General features: G+C 36.9%; 1 protein-coding gene across 1 annotated transcript in view; it reads right to left on the minus strand.

The window, feature by feature from the left end:
* Positions 1-12,376, minus strand: part of UBR5 (ubiquitin protein ligase E3 component n-recognin 5) — a gene marked incomplete at its 3' end in the record, with an annotated part of 54,805 nt that overhangs the window by 15,944 nt on the left and 26,485 nt on the right. The window contains exons 15-21 of the mRNA XM_009879184.1: positions 11,228-11,340; positions 6,921-7,064; positions 6,714-6,825; positions 6,356-6,510; positions 5,234-5,431; positions 3,901-4,111; positions 3,225-3,269 (exon numbers count right to left, since the gene is read on the minus strand). Coding sequence (XP_009877486.1) covers positions 3,225-3,269; positions 3,901-4,111; positions 5,234-5,431; positions 6,356-6,510; positions 6,714-6,825; positions 6,921-7,064; positions 11,228-11,340 — 978 coding nt within the window. The remainder of the gene's footprint in view (positions 1-3,224; positions 3,270-3,900; positions 4,112-5,233; positions 5,432-6,355; positions 6,511-6,713; positions 6,826-6,920; positions 7,065-11,227; positions 11,341-12,376) is intronic.

Genomic DNA, 12,376 nt, shown 5'->3' on the forward strand with positions numbered 1-12,376 from the left:
GAAAAGTGTTAGTGTCAAACTTTCGCATGGGAAAATTATACGGAAGGCGTATAAAATATGAAATGTCACCAATCTCAAAATGTTCCCCCCTTTTTCTTTTTTAATATTTAGAGGGATAGAATAGGTTCACATTCCAATTTTTATTTTGGATGAGCTTAATGATGACACTAACTGGATTTGGTTTCTAAAAGGACATCCTGGAAGGAAATTCAAGGCACCAAATTCCAGAACAAGCTTTCAGTTTTCAGTATTATCAAGAGACAAGGACCTATCACAAAGCGCATTACAGACACTTGTCAAGTCAAGGCTTCAAAAGCAACAACAATCAAAAAAAATCCGCACAACACCACAAAAAAATAATAAAAAAAGAAAAAACAAGAAAAATCAACGACCTTGCTTCACAATGAGTGGCTATGAAAAACAATGCAAACTTGTGGGCTTCTAAGATACAGAGTGTACTTGCGAATATGGTTAGGAAAAGTAACTGTGTTATGAGTATAATAAGGTAGCACACTTCATTTTTATCAGAAAGAATGAGCTTTTCTTCTAAAATCCTAAACACCATAACACCTAAAGGTTCTAGTCATAATGAGGACCTAACTGTGCCAAGTGTTGTACAGAATATAGAAAAAAATACCTAGTTTCACACTTCCAGCACAACTTGAAGCAGCCACCTGAATCAAAAGCCTAAGGTAGATTTATTTATCTGCGAGATAAATACACAGATAAAGCAGTAAAGTCAGCTGTGCAAGGTTTGCACAGGGTAACAGTTGTTGTTTTTTAGGAATTACTGACAATTAAAGATTGCATAGCCGCTACATTGCCAGTTGTGAATCGCTACAGCCATGGATCCAGAAAGAACTGAAAGAGAAGCCACCCTCAGCCTGACAGAGGCCAGGAGAGGGGTAGTAGAGTGAAAAACTATTTTTTGTATAAAACAGAAGGAAAAGATTTCTGGAAAAAAAAAAGTAAAAAAAACCTTAAAGTGACTCTGATCGTACTTTCAGGACACATCTCAAAGATGCCACGGATGGTGCTCAGTTTCCACTTAAAAGGCTTTTCAAACTGATAAGCCAACATCCTCTACACACACATTTTCTCAACTGGATAATTTCCTTTTTAATTTTTTTTTAATCAAAGAATGTACTGTTAAGACCTCTGAGTTCACAGAATAAGGTAAATCAATGATGTATGTCAGCTTTTACAACGTGTTTATTCTTTATATCCTTCTACTCATCACTACCTGAAGCAGCAAAGACCTTTGGTTTTACTTGTTCTCAAGCACATGCAGGTTTCTTACACAAAAACCACCTACTGCCCGTAGCACTCAGCAGAATATTACGGTTGTGCCCCTAGATCTATATACTTTTTGACCTGTAAATGAATTGCCACTATATATGTGCTGTACTCCTAAGATCCACTAGTTCTTTTAACTCACTCTCCTGAGTCATCCCTCAAGTAAAACAAAGCAAAACAAGTGTTCTCTGCAACAGATATTTTGCCTATCCTTGGTGCCACAGCAACCTCCAAGTGAATTTTTGCTGTTCCACTTCAGAAGTTAGCATTTTTTCAGAGACTCATCAATTGTAAATGCCCTGGCTCTAAGGGTAACTTGCTCTTCCACTGTCTAATGAAATCTGTCTCAATTCTCTAGAAAATACTCAGTTTGTAGGTGTTCGTAACATAACTCTCCAACGATTTAACATGTTTTGGACATTTCTTTTGGAACTGTCTTTTGCAAGACCTCTTCTATTGGCAAGACTGAGGAGATAACAAATCACAGAGAAAGGAAGCAGCCTTCCCCCTAGCTTGCAGGTCTGGGGCCACTTTTCCTGCAATTCATTTATCCAGTGCTACAGGAGCTAAGGTGAAACATGGCACAGGATCTGAGAACAACAAGAAAAAAAAGCTTATCCCTACCCTCTAAAGTCCCTTTCTAGCACTTAAGGGGGAATCAGTATGAAGAAGAATGAAGCATCTCAGGCAGGTACTAGCTAGGAAGGGGCAGTATGGTCTTAATTGTCAGGAACATCATGTCTGGGGTCTGGAATTGAGGGCTTTACTCCTAAATCAAACTTCTTTTACAGTTTAACAGATGGCTGTATAACTTGCAGACAGTAACATTAGTCACCACTTCCCTCCAGATGATGTACAGAAAACGAGCTTGTTTTAATATCCATCACTAACATTTACAGTAGAAAGTGACTGTGATTTGAATATAAAGATATGAATTCCGCTTTTAGAACAATTTTTGTGAGGGAAAGAAAAAGAGAGGCAGAGGGGTGTTAAAAGTCTATTAGGTTCACATTTTTCAGAAAGATAAATTACATCCAGATGAAGTCACCAAACAAATGTCAAGGTTGCAAAGACAAGCACTCAAATAAGGAAAAGTCCAATTAAGGTTGCCCATGCATCCTTATTTCAGCCTCCTTGTGTGCTTATAGTAAAGGAATCTTCAGTTACACAGTTGAATTTTGTTTCTTTTGGGTGGGATTTTTTGTTGGGGTTTTTTCTTGGAGGGGTGGGGGTGCTGCCCACCCTGCAACAAGACCCCTGCCTCAATCAGTGCACAGGATGGACGACACGTTAGAGATGAAGGGTTGCACAGTGAGCGAGCTGCCCGTGCCTGCCGGACCAGCCGGAAGGCGTGCAAGTACGGCAGCAACAGCTTGGCGAGGAGAAGGGGAAGCATCGGATTGTGTTTAATGGCACCAAATGTCACTTTGGAGAACTGGAACATCTGACAGCACACAGAACTTTGTGAAACAAGTTTTTTACGGATGATCATGATGACTTTTACTCATTTCTGGACACCCGAAGGTGCCTGACTCACAGAAATAATTAACATTCACAGAACAACTAGAACTACTATTATAAAGTGTTTTGAAATAATACCTACTACAAAAAAAAAAAAAAAAAAAAAAGAGGATCAGGCTCTAGGCTTCTCAAAGAACCCTCACAATTAATTAATAGCTTTGAATACAGAAAAACTTCAAGCTATAGTACCTTCAAGATATGAGAAAGCTGCAACGTTACCCCCATTTTATAAATAGGGATATGAGGAACAATTAAGGCCTATAAATGACTGAAATTCAATGACAGCACCATACAAAAATCCCACAAGGAAGTTCATTCATTATTCAGTGCAGGGTTTGTATGGTGTGCAGTAAGGAATGGGGCCACACACTGAATGATGAGGATAAAAAGAAATATTGAATAGCTACCCATTCGGTGAGCACCGTCCATCTTGTGCACTGAATGAGGTAGTCCTGTGGAAAAAATAGTATGACGGTGTAATTAACGACCATTTCACAACGCGTACCCATGTGAAGAGTACATGGGCAAACTTAATTCTGGCATTTCTTAATTTCTGAGTGCTTGACTTAGCAACCTTGTTCTGTTAAAATACTTTTTACATAACAGTATTTAATTGACATCTTTAAATGGTGTCAGTAGCTGGCATTAAAGGAAGGCATTCTTCCAAATGTCTTAATACATGTCAGCTGCAAGTTGCACTTCTTATTGGAGGCATTAGCATATGCTGTAACACTTGAAAAATATTAAATACTGTTTCTCTTAAAAGCTTCTTAGATATAATGGGGATATTAGCAATATAAAGGTGGAACAATACTTGACTTCCTCTAAAAGTAACATGTGGATGTGAAAAGTTTGTCTTTTACAATCAATAAAACCAGCTTAGTATTCTTGACCACTGAATTCTTATAAAATCTTAGAGTAATGAAAATGCTGTCTCAGCACCTTTGAAAGGCCAGGACACATTTTCGTTGCTACATTTCAAAGATATCCATATACAAAGAATGCAGCCTTTTTTTCAATTTTCCTTGAAAAACGCATAAAAAGTTTATCTTCAAAGTATTTTCATGACATTGTTGAGCTCACCCTCTTCCTCTTTTGTTTCTTTGTTGCTGGTTGGGAAGCACACAGACACACAAGCATGCAGAATATTGCGGTTTCCATCACATCGATGGCCAAGGAACGTCTGCAGCACTTGTGGATTCTGATCCAAGACAACCGCTTGTTCAAGATTCATCAGGTATTGTCTGCAAGCCTCATAGTCACATCGGAGAATGTGCTGCATTAAAGTTTGTTTCTGTACTCAAAAGAATAAAATATTTTAATGATTTAAAATACAAAAGGCAGGCATTCAAGTTTCCAAAGTGCTTCTAGTTTTCCATTTTTGAAATTAATACGGAGGTCTAAATCTAGGACACTGGCTGGAAATCAGTGCAGGAATTGCTGAGAACACGCATCAGCTCAATTACAGCACTGTGATAAACAGAGAAAAGCAGGCGTTCGGGCACGGACGAGTTAAAGCAAAGAGGTTTAAGCAGCAGAAGCTGTCAGGCTCAGAGAAGGATGCCTTCAGCTTCAAAGCTGGGTCCTTAAGACAGATTACTTCCATTTCATGGCTACACCTAACATGGGAAAAGTGGTACAACTGAAAAAACTAAGGGGTCTGCATTAACTAGCTCTTATGTATTTGTTTTAAACAGCCAATACACAGACAGAGAAGTGAAGCAATAGAAGCTGTTGAAGGCCTGGGAGGCTCACCACATAGGTAACAAGCTTTTCCACAGTACTGGAATACTCCACTGTGAAATCAAGCTCAGTCTCACAGGTACGTAATACCTCCTGGTGGCAGCACAGCACACAGCAGACGTAACTAAATCGCACCAAGTCACTGATGGAGTTTAGACAAATATGATATACATATATAAACTCACAGCAGAACTAATTCATACAGCACCACAAACAAGTACAGAACTTTACAGGTGATTCAAGTGGGGAAAAAAAAAAAAAAAATCTTCATTTGACTCTCCTCATTTTTTAATGTATGTTCCAAAGATAAGATAAAAAAAAAAAAATTACTGCATTCATAAGAAAACAAGTTGTTGGATCCCTCAGAAAAAAACTGTACATCCATAAAACAAATAAATACTTGTATACTAGTAGTATATGTAAAAAAAGGTAACTAAAATAATCCTACTAGTTAAAAGCCTGATATGGAATCCATGCACCCCCAAAGTAGTGCTTTACTAGATATATTTGTGCTTTCATATTTTTAGGAGAATCTTCTGTTGAGATTAATTTCTTTGAAATGGTGAAAACAACAAATGGGTATCCAAACATGACGTTGCTTTAAGCATTTTTTAAGAGCACGAGGGAAAAAAAAAACAAATCACACAATTCTGTAATAAAGAAAGTACTTTACCTCAACAGCCATAATGATAATAGCAGCTTTCTTTTTGATGGTCGAGTTAGCAGGAAGATTTGTTAAGGAATGAACACCCATTCCAAGACTACTAATAGGTGGAAGATCAAGCCAGTCAGGGTCTCGTATCCCACCCATACAGTCTTTTGCCATTGGATAGATTGTACCATTTCCATCTCTCAGAATAATAGGAGATTCCTATATTTGGGAAAAAAGGTTTTTCATTAAGTCTCCACAATTTATAAATATTATCCTTCCCAAAAGGTCCAGTTCTATTTAACTGCCAACAATTACAGCAGCTTACCCAAAATTCCCATTTATGCAACTGTCTCCTATCATTACAAGTGATACAGAGTAAGATATCAGATTCCCTTTCTCAAATGCCTGAAATGTGCTTAATGTAGTAAATACTGTCAAAAGTATCTTCTCTTATGGCATACATTCATTATGAAATACTACCAAGGGAAGCATACAGTACCTAAACTTTTAGCTTACTTGAATGCTCCAAATTTGAGTGTTTCATTTGAGTACATTCAAATTTAATTCTTTTGTCAAAAATGTTTCTTTCCACTATTCTAAGCAAAGTATATCACATTTGTGGAAATTACAAAAAAAGTCTAGGCACTTTTTCCTCGTGGATGCTTGCACAGCATAATCGAGCTGTGCAATCGGATAAAGTAAGATACTTCACATTGGATAGTAGAAAGAGTTTCACAAAACCTTGATATCATCTCTAGTATCAGAAACAGATTGTTGAGGTTTTTTGCTAACATTTCCATTTATTCTCATGAGTGGATTTTCATCTTATCCAATTCCAACATACAGCTAGATAACAAGTTTACACTAAATAAGTTACACAGGAACTACTCTGACAAGTTTTTTTTCCCCTCATTTTTACTTTTTATTCAAAGTAGATTTCAAGTAAGATATTAAAAGTGCTTAAGTGAGTTAGATGGCTTGCACCTTCAAAGTATTAGAGGTAGCAGCAAGTCTTTCATAACCATTTGAAGAATTATTTCTTCACAGGTCTTTGGAAAAGCCTTACAGAACACTGTACCATCCCATTCAACGACAGAAGTGAAGTGCAGTGAGGTTAAATGTTTGAGATACAAAACCACAAACCTGTCCAGCTGTAAAAATAGCAACACTTCTCTCATTCTGACCCAGGAACGCAATGCTGCTGGTAGGGAAATTATTTTCCTGTTCAGCCTTTCCTGTGGCAAGGTCAAATATGCAGTATCGAACCCAGTTCCCAGTTTTCAGAACAGCATGCACCCCTTCAAATATACACACAAAAAAAAGTTAATGTCTTTTACTAATGGCATCCAGTAAAATAATTCTTAACTAAAGCACTTTCAAGAAGTTACTAGTAGCAAGAGTAAAAACCAGTTACGTTACTTTGACAGTAGTTGCTTTCCACTAAAGGGAGACAGGTAAGAAAGGGTTGAGCAGAGTATCTTACAGGGTAAGTCCTACTTACCTTTTGAATCTACATTTACTGCTAGGATCTCTGTTTTTTCAGGAATACACAGCTTTTTAGGTGTCCTTTGAAAACAGTCAGGAACTTTTGGAGTTCCACCAGTTTTTACGACCTAAAAACATACGCAAAATTTAAAGACACAATTAAGTGCACAGGGCTGACTTTTCAAAATACGGACCGCTTTCTGAATGTTTCACAAAGACATACCTGCAGTTCGTCTATTCTGAGCAGTCTACAGTCTTGTAGAAGAGAAGAAGGATCAGGATCTGAATTAGAGCTGCTCTGACAGTTTGTGTTACTGGAAGTGCCTGGAAATTTCACAGCAACATAAGCACCATCCACTTTTAGCACCTACAAACAGAACATATCACAGTTTTACCAAAAAGCTTTGAAGAGAAACTCTTTAGGTTGATTTGCTTCAAAATAAACTAGACCTTTATCAGGGAAAAAAAAAAAGTTCCAATAATCAGTGATAAAATTCTACAGCTCTTGGTCATTAGCCTTGCTGTTTTGCTAAAATTACTGAACTACTGAAAACTCGGATTTCTTAATGACTTCATAAGCATCCTGAATCAGACCAAAAGTCCCTCCATTTGGACATCCTGTGTCCAACAGGAACCAGACCAACTGACTAGAGAAGCTCCCTACTGATAATTCCTAGGGATCTTTTCAGCTTGCAACTGCCGCAAACAGCAGGACAACTCCATGTTTAATAGCCTAGATAAGCTCTTCTCTTATTAACTTGTCCAATCACTTTTGGAAATAAACACTACTCTTGCAACAAACAGTTCCAAACATTAGTTAATTTTTTTTCTTTTTTTTTCTGGTCCCATCAAAAAATTCTTAAAGTCTCTGTTGCAGAGTCTTAGTGCTCATTCCTCAAGATGACTGTGCACAGTGGAAAAGAGAAGGGTTGGTTTATGGGTCTGTTGCCTGTTCATCACACTCGATGACAAAAGTTCTTCACTCAGTCCCTCAGGACTGAAGGATACAGACAAGTCTATCCAGACATACTTCATGCATCTGTGTCTTTTTCTGCCCCCAAGGAAATGGAAGTTATTCAACCCCACTCTGCCAGTCATTTCTGAGATGGTAAGCCTCTCTGAAGAGTTGCTGACATGCATATCTAATCAGAACTATCAAAATATGTTTCCTTGATACAGAAATTATGTTATCATCATATTATGTTATCATCAAACAGCAAGATCTTTTGAGTTTCCAACTCACACCGTAATTTTCTCAAAAGGAAAATAAAGCTAAGAGGTAAGGGAGCACAGGGAAGGACAGGCAACCTTTTAATCTTCTATAGAAATAAGATCTCAGCATGTTTGCAGTCTTGATCAAAACTAGATACAAGCAACTGCCCTAATTTCTCAATAGTTTCTATACAGAAAGTGCTTGCAAAGCAATATAAAAGAACTAGATGTAATCAACTTTATCTAAAACGCCCCTGACAATAAAAACCACCTCTCAAGTTTCCAAAATATTACAGGCAATAAAAACCTAGGCATTTCCATGTCTTCTCTGAATTTCTCTTGCCAGGTGTATGTAGCCTATCGAGCATGCTAGTGAAAAGGATATACTGGTGAATATGAAAGTATTAACAGATTTTTTTTTTGTAACAAAGGTTACTGTAGACAGAGGCAGAGCCCTTGTTCCCCATATGACACAACTTCACCCTAGTAGCAGAGTTCCTGCTTCTACTAGTAGAGCATCACCAATAGCTTTAAGACCACCCAAAAATTTCAAAATTCAGACCTAGTCAAAAGATTCATGAACATCAACTCTGATCTAGTCTATATAAATATAGATTTCTATTGAAACTTGCAAGACAACACTCTTGACAAAAATTGCGATCTAGTAAAAAAAAAAATAAAAATCAAGGCACACCTAAAATCAATGCCAGTGCTTCAACCACAGCTTTTAGTCTTTTAGAAGACTGAATGTTGCTACAAAAGCTTTGTAAACTTAGGCTGCTTCTGAAAATGGAAGACTCTAAACAGTCAACATTAAGCAGGGTATATGATATCTTGTTTATGAAGCTTCAAATTTATGATTGGAAGAGTAGGGGGAATAAACAAACGTTAAGAAAAGGCACAATTCCCGAGTATTTATCATATCCTATCTCCATAACCAAAACTGTTCTTCTACACGTTTTCCGGCAGCTCCTAGTGCTATCACCTATGCCACTTTTCACTTACATCACTTTTTGTATATACAAAGAAATGCTGCCAGTTTTTAAAGTGCTGGAACTCTATGGTGACTCAGAGTCCACATGCCAAATATTCCTTTTCTTTCCCATTTTGTAGTTCAAGAAGTAAATCTTTAAAAATGGGGAAATATCTTTAGTAAGATTTGGTTGAGATGAAATTCACCTCTTCAAAGGGTAAAATGCAGTTCTTCAGTTAAACATCTACTACTATATTGGCTGTTACACAGAACATAAAACTACCCATTGACACAGCAAGGAATTGGGAGTTTGAGTACAACACTTGATAGCAATCGTACATAGAAAGCTGCAGAGCAGAGATGTGGTATAATGGGCTGGCACTAAACTTCTCAATAAGCAAGGCCAATGTTCCTCTTTAATGGAAATTATTTAAGTCTAGATTGAATGAAAAACATATTAACAAAAATAGAAGGTAAGATCTTAAAGAATTTAGATGCTTTAGCTTACAAAACTAATGTACTTACACTGTTCATATCACTAATGCAAAAGTTGTATTAATTAAAAACAAGCATTTCACAGAACTACATATACAATGTTTGCTGCCTTATGACTAAATTAAAAGAACTGAATAAAACAAATGAAAAAAGCAAGCAATAAAAGACAAGTTTGAAGATTTTTTTTTTCCAAAAGCAAAATACCTTTCGAGAGCATTTTCACTACATAATAATGAGATCTAATCTTTCTTTTTAACGAAAGAAGAAAGATGAATTGATAAACTGGAAGATGAAAATACTTCCTATTTCCTTTACCCTTACAATCAACCTATTGCCACGCACCTTTAAATCACAATGCCAAAGCACACTGACTGGCAGAAAACATTCAACTGAGGTCCCCACCCCAAAAAGAAGGGGAGGCAAGTCCTCAGCCTGACTTCTCCTCCCCTATTCCCTCTTACGGTTGCTCATTTAAAAATCACATCAGTGATAGGCTGAGTAGCTATCTGAACTCTAAAGTGTTACAAAACTGTAAAGTGAAAAAAGTGAAGGATAATATAGGGCACTGAAAAAGGACAGCACACTTTACAAAGGGGGAAAAAAGCATCTTTGCCATAAATGACTGATACAGAAGAGACTCAACACCAATAAGTCTATTTAGCAGACAGCCCACTTACTAGTCTTAGCACTTCAGTGAAAATATTAACATAGAAGAAAACAAGCTCAGACACCTTTACACCTGTATACAGAAACAGTAAACGAGTATTTTTCCTGAAAATCTTGGGATGTAAAACAGGAAGACACCTAAGGACAGCAGGGGCTTTGCCAAAGCTGGTACGAGAAGCAAACAACAGTTTCAGTGACTTCAACTAGATCCCAAAATCTTGTTTACAAAAATTGAAGCATTTCAATAAATTAAGTTTCTCCATACTCCCTTTCACAGAAGTGGCCTAAACTTGATAACAAAAATCCACTGTGGGCCTCCTCCTTCCAAAGACACCGCTCAAGGCAAATTCTCCACTCCTGAACAAAAGCACCCATTAGGGATGCAAGAAACTAACTGACTAAACCCAGAAGCCTTCTGTTGGACAGGTATTTTCTCTTCTGACAACTTTTTATTCTTCAATGAATCAAGTAGAAATCAATTCAACGTTTTCATTTTGTGGAAAACCTTTATTGGCTTTCCTGTTGCTTTTGTTTCTGAAATGCATAGCAGAGAACTGTCTAGATGACCTAATCCTTCCAAACACTGAAAAAAACAATGCCGAAGGAGATAAGGAGTATTTTCCTCTATAGCACTTTTAGTCAGAGCAAAGGTTTGAGAGAGAAAACAAAACAAAACAAAAAAAAAAACAAGGAAAAAACCTTAAGGTGTAATAAGTCAAATAACGTTATAGTCACGCTGAGGAAGCATGTAATTTCTAGCCAAAAGACTTCTGTTCTTTGGTTGCCAGAACACAAGATTCACCCAAAAGCTCAGTTCAAGTGTACGTAAAAATCAGTCACAACACCTGTAACACCTCATAATCTCACTGGACATGTGAAGGCTACTGCACAAGTTGCCAAAAATAATATTTTTGATAAAACCACATTTGCTTTTCTTAATATTGTGATTCAACTTAAAGGAGTAGATGTTATTTTTTAAGATTCACTGTGTTTTATTCACAACAGATTCGGTCTATTACTATCACTGTGTTATGGACAAATGAAAAGGCAGCAAAAGTCACACTAGTCAGAAACATTTCTCCAGCATTCCCAAAACTGATTCTTTTAAAAATTAGTTTATCTAAAAGGAAAAACTTCTTTTATTCCCTCCCCAAAGATGGTGGGACAAGGTATTTCAGACAAACCTTGCCAACAGGAACATTCTTAACGTCTTCCACAAACACAACTTCCCTCAGAGACCACTGCTCTTCATTCACTTTCTCCTCCTCTTTGGGGGCAGGAGTAGATCGTCGTCGCTCTGAGACAAAAAAGTTATTACCAAAAGAGAAGACTTTAAATATATAATCGAAGCATCAAAACGCAGTGTTCAATAAACACCAAAACTTCCCCCCCTTCCCGAAAGATTATCAACAGTCAAATATATAAATTAACAGGAGGTTAACAAAAATTTGACTTTAAACATACCTACACCTAGCAGTGTAACATACCACTTTCATGCTTTTCTATGAAATTAGAACTAATAAAGCCTACCTGATAAAGCAGTTTTAAAGGATATTTAAGTAAAATAATAATAATAACACAATAAGTTGTTTTGGTAGGGCTCAGATTTGACTTAGAACATAAGACAGACATTTTGAGACCCTTCATTCAGCTCTGCTACAGTGCTTTCTATTACCCTTTCAAAAAGTTTGTTTGTCCACTATGTATGGATTTTTTTGGTAAACATCTGAAAGTGTAGCAAATGAGGCAGAAAATAGCTATTCGGGCAAGCAGCAATACCTTTAGGATTGCTGCAAACACATTATCTAAATGGTAACTGCGTACACTCCGGATCAAATTTATATACATAATGTGGCTAAATTAACACCAACAAGAACTTTTAATCTCCTGAACTGAGTATACAGCGTAATTAATATTATCAACACATTTCAAGTATGAAGCAGACAACTTCTAAGCTAACCATGAAATTAACACTAGCTCAAAACCCCAAAGTTACAGTTAGAGAAAAACTACAGTTGAAAGAACTGCAAAAGAGAAATCAGTAGCAAAAGACTCTACTAGCACAATTAATGAGTACTGCAGATCTAAACATATGAGATTCTTAGTCACTGAAGCCATTCATTTCTCCATAGCTTCTTAAAACTGCAGTACATGAACAATTAGAAGAAACAGGAGCAGAGAGAAGGTATCTTCAAATGAGAGCATTGTAACTAATTAACCCTTTATAAAGGTATGGGTTTCAATGGAGGAAAACACACTTAAAATGTCAGTCACATGAATTCTAATGCATCCTTTTACATTTTAAGTACAACTTGTAAAGCTTCTCTCACTGC

Source organism: Apaloderma vittatum, unplaced genomic scaffold (assembly GCF_000703405.1).
Source record: "Apaloderma vittatum isolate BGI_N311 unplaced genomic scaffold, ASM70340v1 scaffold33281, whole genome shotgun sequence".
Taxonomy (NCBI): domain Eukaryota; kingdom Metazoa; phylum Chordata; class Aves; order Trogoniformes; family Trogonidae; genus Apaloderma; species Apaloderma vittatum.